The sequence below is a fragment of the Rutidosis leptorrhynchoides genome, chromosome 2 (genome assembly GCF_046630445.1).
Source record: "Rutidosis leptorrhynchoides isolate AG116_Rl617_1_P2 chromosome 2, CSIRO_AGI_Rlap_v1, whole genome shotgun sequence".
Lineage (NCBI taxonomy): Eukaryota > Viridiplantae > Streptophyta > Magnoliopsida > Asterales > Asteraceae > Rutidosis > Rutidosis leptorrhynchoides.
The window spans coordinates 17,107,717-17,121,978 of NC_092334.1; the positions used below are offsets into that span (position 1 = coordinate 17,107,717).

Genomic DNA, 14,262 nt, shown 5'->3' on the forward strand with positions numbered 1-14,262 from the left:
TCAAAGGATAATTGATTACATGAATGTAGTTCCAAACTTTTTGAGATTCAACATTACAAATTCTGCTTATCGTGTCGGAAACATATAAAGGTTAAGTTTAAATTTGGTCGGAAATTTCCGGGTCGTCACACTATTTATTCACATAAAGTTGCAGCTTAAAGAAATGATTTATGCCATGATCATTCCACTAATCATTCCATTTAAGAGCCATACCTTCTGGCTTATACATGGGAAACATGGTGGCTATGGATATGAGCTATAGCACCTTAGAAATATTTGAACCCCCTACGGTAGGAAATCCAATATTAGTTTTTTCTTTCTATTTTTGTTGTTTGTCCAGTTAAGTTCCTTAATCTGAATGATCTATTTGACGATGACTAACTCTAAAATACTTATGCAACAGGTTCTTCGGTCATTGCTGATTTTAAATCTTAGAAACTCACATAATCTACTCGAAATCCGCAACATTTTTAATATTCCTCATCTTGAGACTTTGATTCTTTGGAACTGTAACAAGCTGGTTCATGTTTGTGAAACTATTGGAGACCTAACACGTCTTGCACTATTGAACATGACAGGGTGTTACAAGCTCTGGAAGGGGGACATGACAAATCTGTCAGTAGGGCTAAACGCTTCTACTTCCCGACAAGACGTTACAATACCTAAGTTTTCCTTCCCACATTCATTAAATCGGTTATTCCTCAAAGGCTGCTATATTGAGTGTACCGATTCTTTTCCTTTGAGTTTCAATGCTCAACCATATTTGCAGTACTTGAATATGAGCAATAGTCTTTTTGTCTTTTTGCCTTGCTATAGTCATCTTAAAAATCTTCGGGTCCTTGACTTGAGTCTATGCTCTAGACTTAAATGGCTTCTAAACCTCCCCGGTACACTTGCAGAACTTTATGTATACTACTGCAAGTCATTGGAGAGAAAAACATTTGAATCACATCAATTCACTTTGCTAGAGATCGGTTACGAAGGTTGTATTAATTTGTATGAAATTGAAGGCTTTATCAAATTGTTACCAATAGCTGAACTAGATGAAAGTGCTTTGGGTCACTTGAAGTGGCTTAAAGTTTATGAAAACCACACTATGTGTCTTGTTGGTGATGTGCTCGCTATTGGCAGTAGTCATAAAATCCAGGTTTGTTGTTTCTCTCAGAACATGCATCATCAGTGGCGGAACCACTAAGGGACAGAGGAGGTCAGTCACCCTAAGTGGATTTGCAATTTTCAGTGTAAAATTTTGAGTTTTTCGATTTTTTTCCAGTGAAATTTTTTTTTTGCCCCAAAACCTTCAAGTTTTGCCGCCAAACCTTCAAATTTTACCCTAGAACCTCCAAATTTTACCCAAAAAACTTCAAATTTTGCCCAAATACCTTCAAATTTTGTCCAAAAACCTCCATATTTTACCCAAAAAAGTTGCTACACTTTTAAAATATTTTTCGCCCTGGGTGAAAAAAATTCTGTTTTCGCCATTGTGCATCATCACATTTGATATATAATCTGCAAGCTAATCTTATACGAATCACCAAAACCTTTTGCTTGTGGTGCACAGATGTTGTATGAATTCGATATAATGAGCACATCTCTGCCATTCATTAAGGATCCAAACTTGAGACCTGATTATGAATCAGACTCGGCATCTTTGTCCTTTGATGTACCTGCGTGTCCAAAGAATATGAAGCTTGAAGGAGTAATTGTAACATTCAAATATACCCTATCTGGTGATGATTGGGCATGGTTTGCTAAGATCAGTACAACCAACAATTTTGATGTGATGTACAACCCCAAAATATTTGGTAAACCTGAATTTGGTGACATTGGTATATGGTTAAGCTACTGGCCAATTGGTAACTCGTTGGGGGCTGGAGATAAAGTTAATGTTGGTATAGCTGCGATGCGTGGATTCCAGGTACATGAATTTGGTGTGAGCCTTGTTTACACTGATGATGAAATCAGTAAGGGGACCATTGAAAATAACACGGGATGGACAGATAATCTGGGAGAAGATTTTTCTAGATTTCAACTCAACACAGGAGCATATTATCTTTGTCGCCGTGATTTCTTTGAGTTAATGGAGGTTGGCAGATTGACTCCCGATTGGTTTATGATTTTAGTTGGTGATACTGTTGACTCCACTGGTATGTCCCTCGTGTCAAAATAATTCTTGGTGTTCGTGATTAAAACTGAATTTTTTAAGGCCACCCACACACACTGTACTCTAACCCAGTTACACCGTGGTTTCCCCTTTAGGTCATATACATGTTTTGTATTCAATTTTAAACTTGATATATCTGATGAAGTTCATCAAATCCCACATTGTTACAGAGGTGAGAGGATGGAGAAAGACTGGTGTGAATCCATCGTTTACAGAGTTGAAAACTGTTCGATGCATCGTCGATGGTCCTGAATTGGTATGTTTTGCTCTGTATTATTTGGTTTCTTGTCACATGGACATATAAGATGGAGGGTCAGTCTAATCATTTTGTACCTTACTAGTAATACATTTGGTGTAACATAATACGTCCTTTGAGTTGCTTTCTTATTTCATGTTTGATTGATACTTACATGTTGGTTAGTTTAGTTAATTGTTTAGTTCAACAGAGGGTATTCCCTTAATTAGTTGGTTCATTTATTTTTTAGTCATTGGTTTTATATCGCCTCTAGGCATATTATGTTACGGATATACGTACCTAGTATTAACTTGGCTACTGTTTTTTTGACAAAAAAAAAAAAAAAAAAAAAAAAAAAAACAGGACGAGGTTTACAACATAGATGGGATCTCCAAATCATCTCATGGCAATAAAACAGTTCAGGTCACATCAAGCGCACTTTTTGATAGAATCGGATCTGTTCATTTGACCATGAACCAGGTGGCAAGAGCTTCCCAGTATTTTAGACCGTCACTAAGGCTAGGTGAAGGAGGGTTTGGAACCATCTACAAAGGTCAGCTACCTGACGGTCAGGTTGTTGCCATAGAACGAGCAAAGAAGGTAATATGATAGTTATAGTGTAAAAAGGGATTTCTTTCTGCATTTTCTCTTCTTTTATAATCGTAGTTAAAGTTCCACCAGTTGATAAGTGTCAGAGGTGGTAAGATGGATGTGTCTTGCGGGTCGGGTGGCAGGTGAAAATGGTAGTTTTTTGTTCCGGTAAACAGGGTGGGTATGATTGACCCTGAACACACTTCTAGTCCAAGTTTTCTATAAACAGTTGTATTCAGTTAATGTTATGGTTTTAGTCTCATTGGCTATATTAACACAATTCAGGAGGCTGCATGACTCATTTAAACCACAAGACTTGTTACCTTTTTAGCTATTTACCTTTGGACTTCTTAAAGAGAACCCAATTTGGAACTTATCATGATCTCCTGGAATCAGAACTTGTTGGGGATCTAAAATATAAGTTCTATATACACGTGCATGCCCCCCAAAAATTAGTTAAATTCGAAGTAAGAAGATAAATTATTATGGTAGTGTGTACACTGATAAAGTTCGTTATGGAAGTACATCATCATGTAAAAAAACCATTTAAATTGTGATTTGGACGAATGCACGTGTTTATGCAACTATATATAACCCTGTTACAAACTTTGTCAGTGTACAAGTTTTGTCGGCCAAAGAAACTGACTGGTAATCGCATAGTCGAAATGTAACCCTGTTATTATGCGAGATAAAATGAATATGTGGCACGCTTTTGTTAGATAGTATGAAGAATAGAATAAAATTAATTAGTTTTGGCTGCCATACCTTTGTTATATTTCCTTCAAAGTACCATTGTTTTCTCAGATTTAAATGTGTCATATCAACCATATAGGAACATTTTGATGCTTTACGAAGTGAATTTAAAAGTGAGGTTGAACTACTTAAGAAAATTGATCATGTGAATCTTGTGAAACTTCTTGGCTACGTCGATGAAGGAAATGAGCGCCTTATTATTGCAGAATATGTTCCTAATGGTACACTTAGAGAACATTTGGATGGTAAGATTTATTACAAGTTTGCCAGTCCCCTGATTTACCATTTTAACCCATTAAATTAGCAGAAGTATCAATTTTAGTTGTTCCCTATTTCAGGTGTTCATGGAAGTTTTCTTGACTTCAGTCAACGACTTGAAATATGCATCGATATTGCTCATGGCTTAACGTATCTCCATCTATATGCAGGTAATGCATAACCTTGGTTATAATGTTTATGTTCTCCATTTCCAAAAATCACATCATAACTTTAAACAAATAAAAACTTTCAAAGACTTTCAGTTCTCATTTTTTTGAGTTTAATCAGAAAAGCAAATAATCCACCGCGACGTGAAGTCATCGAATATTCTTCTAACCGAGAGACTGAGAGCAAAAGTGCCCGATTTTGGATTTGCAAGACTTGGTGATGCAGAAACTGATAAAGGGCAAATAGCCCAAAAAAGTAATGTAAGTTACAAAATTTTTCAATAAAGATAATATGAATAATTTTATGCCCAAAAAAGACTATAAACTTAAAATTGATGCTATTAAAAGAGTTTTAACCTAAAAACTTAAATTGTTGATGAGTCATAGGTTGAGTCCAATGTGGTAATACCAAACAATTCATTTAATTAATTTTTTATTTCTTCTTCATCTTCATCCCCAAAAGTTATAAACACTAATTTTATTTTTATAATTCAGAGATTAAAAATAACAAGACGCATCTTCATCTAATTTCACGGGATGCATTACTACAATAAGACTAGGATCACTACGGAAATTCATCTTATTTATTTTTATCTAATCTTCTAACACATGGTTTTCTACAAGACAAAATCTACAAACAAATTCATATCGCAACAATTTTAAGAACCAAAAAATAAATTAGAAATGGAAAGAAGCAAAAAACAAATTCATATCCAAATCTGATGTTCGTCGTCTTCTTTTTTTTTCGGAACGACAAGAAGCAAGAAACCCATAAATCGCACGAATTAAGAGACTGAATGACCTCCGGTGAACGTTCGTCTTCTCCGGCGAACGTTCGTCTGTTGTTTGAATTCCAGATCTGAAGTTCGTCCTCTTCGTTTGATCAAAGTTTGAAAAGGAGACAGATGTTAAAGTTCCGATTACTATAAAGTTGGGATATTTCTACCAGCACAAATATGTGAAGCTTTCAAAGTTGGGGTATTTTGATTTAGAAATTAAATGGCAGTTAGTGAAGCTTTCAAAGTTGGGGTATTTGTTTTTTATGCCGATGGGTACGTAAGTCGTACTTTGGATTCTCTGTTCTTCATTCTTGGATGAAGAATTAATATTACAAGTATTTACGTATAGTTAAATGGTATAATATGTCCACCTCTAAAATATAAAAATAAATTATATTAATTTTACTATAACAAATTCCACCTAAGCAGTCCACCTAAGCATCTTTACCGGTTACCTTCTTAAAAGGTAACTCAATCCCTTAATTGCATCAATTTTGAGTTTGTAATCCTTTTTGAGCACAAAATTATCGATGTTACCTTTATTGGAAAATTTGGTAACTTACGTTACCTTTTTGGGCTATTTGCCCACTGATAAAACACATGTTGTGACCAAAGTAAGGGGAACAGTTGGTTACCTTGACCCCGAGTATATGAGAACATACCAACTCACACCGAAGAGTGACGTTTACTCTTTTGTGGTTCTACTTATTGAAATTCTCACAGGTCGTCGACCCATTGAGTCAAAGAGGTCTCCGGAGGAAAAGGTGACAATAAGATGGGTAAGTTTCTTTTTCTTAATATTCTAGTAGATATACGCATTGGGTAACAAGTCAAAACTCAAAACGTGTAGTTTTACTAGGGTCGACCGGTCGAGTAACGCTGACCTGAAAAACTTTTAGTCTATATATATATATATATATATATATATATATATATATATATATATATATATATATATATATATAGTGGTAGGATCAAGAGGGTAGTAACCAATCGGGGGGAAGCAAAATTTTTTTTTTTTTTCATTTTTTAAAAAAATTTTGTTCACGAACATTATAGATTGGATGAAAATATGAACATTTGATACAGACACTTTGGGATAAATGTTTTTATTTTGGCGGGAAAACCCTCGAATAAGTAATATATAACAATTATCGTGTTTTTCGAGCGTATGTTGAGGTTTTAGATATTAGGGTTTAGATATTAGGGTTTATAGGGTTTAGATATTAGGGTTTAGAAATTTAGGGTTTAGGGTTTAGATTTAGGATTTAGATTGAGTTTTTAACACGAACGGTTTAGAGTTTAGGATTTAGAGTTTAGGGTTAAGGGTTAAGGGTTTGGTGTTTTGGGTTTATTCCATAAACCGAAAACACCAAACCCTAAACCCTAAACCCTAAATCGGGCTAAATTTTACTTCACAAAACATGAAAAAAAAACGTTAACATTCTTCACGAACAATATCATCTTGAATGTTATTTTTGTCGATCGTTTTCCCGCCAAAATAATAACATTCATCACGAAGTGTCTTTTCTAAATGTTCATATTTTTATCCAATCTATAATGTTCGTGAACAAAGTTTTTTGAAAAAACGAAAAAAAAAAAAAAAAAATTTGCTTCCCACCGCTTCCCCATTGATCCTGCCCCTATATAGGCAAAGTTTTTTTTTCATTTTTTGAAAAAACTTTGTTCACGAACAGTATAGATTGGATGAAAATAAGAACATTTAGAAAAGACACTTCGTGATGAATGTTATTATTTTGGCGGAAAAACGATCGACAAAAATAACATTCAAGATAATATTGTTCGTGAAGAATGTTAACGTTTTTTTTCATGTTTTGTGAAGTAAAATTTAGCCCGATTTAGAGTTTAGGGTTTAGGGTTTGGTGTTTTGCTTTTATTCCATAAACCCAAAACACCAAACCCTAAACCCTAAACCCTAAACTCTAAACCGTTCATGTTAAAAACTCAATCTAAATCCTACATCTAAACCCTAAACCCTAAATTTCTAAACCCTAATATCTAAACCCTATAAACCCTAATATCTAAACCCTAATATCCAAACCCTAATATCTAAAACCTCAACATACGCTCGAAAAACACGATAATTGTTATATATTACTTCTTCGAGCGTTTTCCCGCCAAAATAAAAACATTTATCACAAAGTGTCTCTACTAAATGTTCATATTTTCATCCCATCTATAATGTTCGTGAACAAAGTTTTTTCAAAAAACAAAAAAAAAAAAGTTTTTGCTTCCCCCCGCTTTCCCCCGATTGGTTACTTCCCTCTTGATCCTACCACTATATATATATATATATATATATATATATATATATATATATATATATATATATATATATATATATATATATATATATATTTTTTTTTTTTTTTTTTTTTTGCAAGAGACTTAGACCTATATGTCATGTTTTCTAGTTGTACAATATTGGGCTCTTCACCTTCTTACACCATTTTGTGTCTGTGGATATTGCTAGTTGTATTAAGACACCTGGTCCAAAAGCATGTTGTTTTTCTCGTTATACTAGATAGAAGTAAGAGTCAACAGCATGTTATGCCTTGTGCGTTGGTAATTCTACCATATGGAAAAGCATTGCCAGATCAGTTGGCGTGACCCAGTTGGTTTTAACTAACTCAACCCACTTTCCATCCATGAATTCAGAAGTTGTACCTTGTGCATTTAGTTTGTATCATGTTTAAAACATACTATGGAGTATTTTAACTGCTCAGACCGGATAGGAGTAGCACACCATTATGATGTACGTTGACAGTGTGCATTCATAGCTGTACCTCGTGAAGAAATTTGGTACCAGATTATGAAGACAGAATAGTAAAATTTAAGAACAAGAACTTATTGAAAATCCTTCTCCAATTATTGAAAAACTCTTATTACATTCATCCTATTACATCCCTATTTATAGTTGATTAACCTTGTCCATTAAGTTAATCAAGTCTAGTCTAGAATAATCTAGGATAATAAAGTCTAGAATGTATTAGAATAGTCAAGTCTAGAATCTATTAGAATAATCAAGGAAGAAGCAAAATTGAAAACTATGACGGCTAGCCCACTTGTTATCCGTTCACACGTTCCACCTCCTCAAATCCATTTGAGATATAATACATCATATTAAGATATATTAATACATCATGATATTATGATAATGTAATAATTTAACATCTCATTTGATTTAATAAACAATGGGTTAACAACATTTAACAAGATCGTTAACCTAAAGGTTTCAAAACAACACTTACATGTAACGACTAACGATGACTTAGCGACTCAGTTAAAATGTATATACATGTAGTATTTTAATATGTATTCATACACTTTTGAAAGACTTCAAGACACTTATCAAAATACTTCTACTTAACAAAAATGCTTACAATTACATCCTCGTTCAGTTTCATCAATAATTCTACTCGTATGCACCCGTATTCGTACTCGTACAATACACAGCTTTTAGATGTATGTACTATTGGTATATACACTCCAATGATCAGCTCTTAGCAGCCAATGTGTGTGATGACCCGGAAATTTCTGACCAAATTTGAACTTTAATCTTTATATGTCCCGAAACGATAAGCAAAATATGTAATGTTAAGTCTCAAAAACTTTGAAAACTATATTCATGTAATCATTTGACCTTTGACTATTCCCGACGATTCACGAACAATTGCTGTAAATAATTATGAATATATAAATTTTCCTAAACATAATTGATAGGTACATTGTAACATATATTAAATATATAAATATTAAAATATGTTATATAGTATAATTATTAAATATTACAAAATTAATAATATGTAATATTAATAGATTAAATGTAATTACAAGTTAAGAATATAGTTGTTATAGTAATATTATTATTACTTTCATTAAAATAAATAATAATATCAGTATTATTAATACTATTAAGATTATAATATATAGATATAAAGTTTGATAAATGTAAATTGTTACATTGTTATTATTATTACCTTTATAATTATTATAACTATTATCATTAAAAATCATCTTTATTATCATAGTTATCATTATTATTAAATGTTATTGAACTTAATATTATTTTTAGTATCTTTATCAATAATATTATTATTATCAGTAATATTATTACTAAGTTGTATTATTGATATTATTAATATATTTACAGTTAGTAATTATGAATATTACGAATTATAGATACCAGATACAAAATTGAAATTGCTTTGCTACACTTCACTTTCAACCTTTATTCTTTTTCAATTAAAGGAGAAGATTACACAGACATATGACAAAATTCGTTACCCATATCTATCTATTTTTTTTTCTTTTTCTCCCTGATAGCAACTCTGTCGATCAATTCACAATGAAAACAAAATTCGTTAGCAATCAATATCAACTTTATTTTCTATTTTTTTTCCTTCTTGTGATTTGAGGTCGATGGATGAGAGTTTAAGCAAATTGTTTTATATACTTGACCTTCAACTCCTTTCACTCTTCATGGTCACTAGCCAACGTGAACTCTCTTCCTCATCATGCTTTTCTATTTCCTTCATCTTCTCTTTTCTCCATTCTTTGAAAACCAATCCAATTCATCATCGCTAAAATGACAATAACAATGACAAACCAAATACAAACTCGTAAATTCAATTCCCACTTACAACATAAAACCCATCCAATGTTTCTGAACGTTTACTGTCTTCGGTCACGAACACCATAAACACCTACACCCATTGAAACCCACACAAGAACACCACTTTCATTTTTCAAACACCATAATGAACCACCACATTGAAGCCTTGTTGTACTTTTGTTCCTATCTCCTACCGAGCAAAGACCAAACCAAACATCACTTTGAGACTACTATCATCTCAAACCTCCACTTGCTTCTACTACTATTCTGGCTGCAAGAATGAAAATAAACCAAACACCAAAACTTGCTATTGTTACCTTTAGTATTCGAAAACCAACAATCTAAAACCATCCTTTAAAACAGCTCGATCCCTACTGATGTTATACGTTTGTTCTCGCCGTAATCACACCATCAAAAATCATCATTTGGAGCTTTAATATATGCTTCTGTTTCTGGGTCTGTCTTTGTCGAACACCAAACAAGACGTCCACCAAACCACCCACATATATATATCTCTCTCCTAACTCTTTTATTTCTGTTTTTCTGGTTCGATCACCGCATACTCACCACCACCGTAGACCTCTTTCAACTACAATTATTAATCAATGGTTTTGTTAGGGTTTGAATGAAGAATATGATTTTATGTTGACGAAGAATAGTACCTATTGCACTTTTCAGCTTCTTCTTCTTCTTCCAATCTTCAAAACCTGCTACTGCTATTTTCTTTCGCTGCTACTTCAGTATCTTTTCATTATTATTTTTTTATGAAGAAGGGAATGATGATGAGAATGAGGGAGACGATAGATGATAACAGTGATATATGGTTAAATGATAAAGATAATGGATAAGTGATGATTAAAGTAACAAACGTGTTTTCCTTTTTGATCTTTTCTTGCGTTTGTCTTTCCCAATCGACAGGAAACCCTACGTGGGTTCTATTTAGATATGTTGGGCTTCGGTTTCAAGATTGGACAGTAATATATATATATTCTTTTCTAGTTGGGCTTATGAAGCTACTGTGGGCTGAAGTAAATTTGGGCCAGTTAATAGAGTGGGTGACGGGTTAAATAAAATGGGTATGGCCTTATAATTAGATAAACGAGCTGGATAGAATACATGCGCAATTTTTACCCTTTACTACAAAATACAGTATGGTGAGTTTCATTTGCCTTTTTACCCTTTATATTTTTGGGCTGAGAATACATGCGCAATTTTTATAAATGTTTTACGAAATAGACACAAGTAATTAAAACTACATTATATGGGTGAATGATCGAAGCCGAATATGCCCCTTTTGCTTGGTAGCCTAAGAATTAGTAAACCGATCTACTAATTGACGCGAATCCTAAAGATAGATCTATCGGGCCCAACAAGCCCCATCCAAAGTACCGGATGCTTTAGTACTTCGAAATTTATATCATGTCCGAAGGAGGATCCCGGAATGATGGGGATATTCTTATATGTATATTATGAATGTCGGTTACCAGGTGTTCAATCCATATGAATGATATTTTGTCTCTATGCATGGGACGTATATTTATGAGAACTGAAAAATGAAAATCTTGTGGTCTATTAAAATGATGAAAATGATTATTTATGTATAACTAATGAACTCACCAACCTTTTGGTTGACACTTGAAAGCATGTTTATTCTCAGGTACGAAAGAAATCTTCCGCTGTGCAATTGCTCATTTTAAAGATATTACTTGGAGTCATTCATGACATATTTCAAAAGACGTTGCATTCAAGTCGTTGAGTTCATCAAGATTATTATTAAGTCAATTATAGTTAGATATATTATAAAATGGTATGCATGTCGTCAACTTTCGATGTAACGAAAGATTGTCTTTTCAAAAACGAATGCAATGTTTGTAAAATGTATCATATAGAGGTCAAGTACCTCGCGATGTAATCAACTGTTGTGAATCATTTATAATCGATATGGACTTCGTCTGGATGGATTAGGACGGGCTATGACAGTTGGTATCAGAGCTGGTATAAAGCCGTCCATGTGTGGCGGGTTAGTCGTAAAGGAGGTTCTCACAGTGTTACCTGTGACGAAGCATTGACTCTTACTCCTTGCGATCCCTTACGAGGGTTGGCAGTAGCCGAGAGGCAGGCCCTAAAATCAGTATCTGAGGTACACTCAGTGGTCACCAGGCGGTTAGCTGGGAAGGCACTGGGTGGGACGGTGGTTGTCCCCAACTGTATGACAGTTGGTATCAGAGTGGTGGTCTTAGCGAACCAAGTCTTGCATTAGTGAGTCTAACTGATAGTCGTTAGGATGCATTAGTAAGTCTGGACTTCGACCGTGTCTGCATGTCAAATGTTTTGCTTATCAATTTTGTCAGAAATCATCTGTTTATCATCCTTAGGAAATTACCTGCTTATCATTCTTAGTCTAGACACATCTTACTGCAATGATTACATGAATAGTGTATAGACAAAATTCGTATCTTAGCATATCTACTAATCTATATCTTAGCGTATCTGTCACTGTAGACTTTATCTGACACGTTTCCTTAATTTTCTCCGTAATTCAAGGGATCTTTGGAAGTATGTATAGATATTCTATATATAATTAGAATATCATTCGATATTCAAAAATCATTTCATATCAAAACCCTGTAACTGATCGTGAGAGATGGATCCTACACCTAGCTTGGATTCCATTAGTTTCGGAAGCGATTTCGAGATGTATATTGAAGCAGACTCCGAATTCAATGAACCAGAAGTGCCTCAACCATTTAGTTATTTTTATTTTTGGAGGAGATAGGGGTGGGTCTGAGACTTACTCACTCGATGGAGAAATGAAGAAGGCGAGCCCTACCACGAACCAAACTTACCTCCTAATATCGGAGAAAACGATGTACTCACCGGTGAACCTATGCGCAACACTGTATTCACCATTCTTGCTAAAGTTTTCCACCTCGAAGATCGCGTTACTGCAATCTCAGAAAATATTCAACCTCTACTTCCGAATACCAATCGAAGGGGAATATTAGAAGAAGTTAGGGAACTTCGAATTGATAATCAAGATCTATCGAATCAGATGAGTGGATGGATAGAAATGATAGAGGGTAGGATAGAAACCCTGACAAGAATGGTGCGTGAATTACAAGCTATACTTACTACACCAACATCATCATCAACCTCAGCACCAACAACACTTGTAGCACCGCACCACCATCAGCAGCACCAGCAGCATAACCAGTACCAACAACAACAACAACAACAACATCACACGTCTCAACCTCGCAATCTATACCTCAATCATAATCATCGTTCTACGAATCGTTCTACATAAACTATCTTCGTCCTTCATGGCAATTATGTAATCTCTAATATTTTAGAGATTATGTACTCTAGTTCTAGCCGTAAATCTGATGAGTTTAATATCACATTGACTCATTAAATCCATAATTACGTCTGAAGAAAATATATATGTATATATGTTTTCATAAAGATTGTAATTAAACTTTTTATTGTACAAACTGTTAGTGGTGAAAATATTTTAACGGGTAGGTAATACCCGAGGAATATTTAGATTTCGAATTAATAAGTTACACTGTACATTCTTCAAATTTGATTCAACAGTCATTTACTATCCTACTTACATCCACAGATATACGTAACCGTTCACCACAGAATAATCATTTTCATTCAATTTTCATATTTGGATTTTGATTTATCAGAATTCAACAAGTGGCATAACGAAGAAATAATGGATACAATAAAAATTGATTAGAAACAGACTAATTAACAATATGAAATTTTGTTAAGAAACCACGCTAACAAGATCCTAGCTAACTGTTCCTAGCTAACTGTTAATTTCGTTTCACATTTTATTCTATCGCAATTTATTTATTGCAATTTAATTATCGCAATTTATTTATCGCAGTTTAATTATCGCAATTTATATACTCGCAATTTTATTTATCGTTATTTAATTTCTGTTATTTATTTTACACACTTTAAATATCAGGACACGTATACAAGGTTTTGACATATCATATCGACGCATCTATATATATATTATTTGGAATCACCATAGACACTCTATATGCAGTAATGATCGAGTTCTCTATACAGGGTTGAGGTTGATTCTATAATAATATATATACTTTGAGTTGTGATCGAGTCTGAGACATGTACACGGGTCACGATACGTATTAATTAATTCGAATATTATATATTAAATTATATATGAATTTTTGAATTGCTAACTGTGGACTATCAAACGAGGACTACCAACATTGGACAATTAAAATGAATTAAAATAGTGATTATAACATATGAAACTAAACAAATCTTCAAGTTTGCCACTTGATTTCATCTTAAACCTCATTTGTATCTTGACGATTACAATCTGCGTTCAAACCTTTCATGATTCTTGAAAACACCTCAATCGATAGTATGAATTAACCACACTTCATCTACGGAAGGAAAGATTTATGCATATAGTTATGCACTTGAGAAACTCTCGGCAACTGAGTAAAAGTTTAACACGTAGCCGCGTCAGATCCTTTGGCATTTATTAGCAAAAACAACTTTGCGATCCCTTTTCAAAGTAGTCAATTTTGTCACAGCTCCAGCAAGTCAACTTCGACTTTTCATTCGAAGTAGCCTTACTATAATCCTGATATATACAATTACCCTTTTGATACCGGAGAATTCTT

General features: G+C 33.7%; 1 protein-coding gene across 1 annotated transcript in view; it reads left to right on the plus strand.

The window, feature by feature from the left end:
* The first annotated feature begins 227 nt into the window (after window positions 1-227).
* Window positions 228-14,262, plus strand: part of LOC139887642 (uncharacterized) — a 59,179-nt gene continuing 45,144 nt past the window's right edge. Inside the window, exons 1-9 of the mRNA XM_071870713.1 lie at window positions 228-290; window positions 404-1,147; window positions 1,562-2,147; window positions 2,335-2,420; window positions 2,763-2,999; window positions 3,823-3,988; window positions 4,082-4,171; window positions 4,290-4,424; window positions 5,563-5,726. Of these exons, the coding sequence (XP_071726814.1) occupies window positions 228-290; window positions 404-1,147; window positions 1,562-2,147; window positions 2,335-2,420; window positions 2,763-2,999; window positions 3,823-3,988; window positions 4,082-4,171; window positions 4,290-4,424; window positions 5,563-5,726 (2,271 nt within the window). The remainder of the gene's footprint in view (window positions 291-403; window positions 1,148-1,561; window positions 2,148-2,334; window positions 2,421-2,762; window positions 3,000-3,822; window positions 3,989-4,081; window positions 4,172-4,289; window positions 4,425-5,562; window positions 5,727-14,262) is intronic.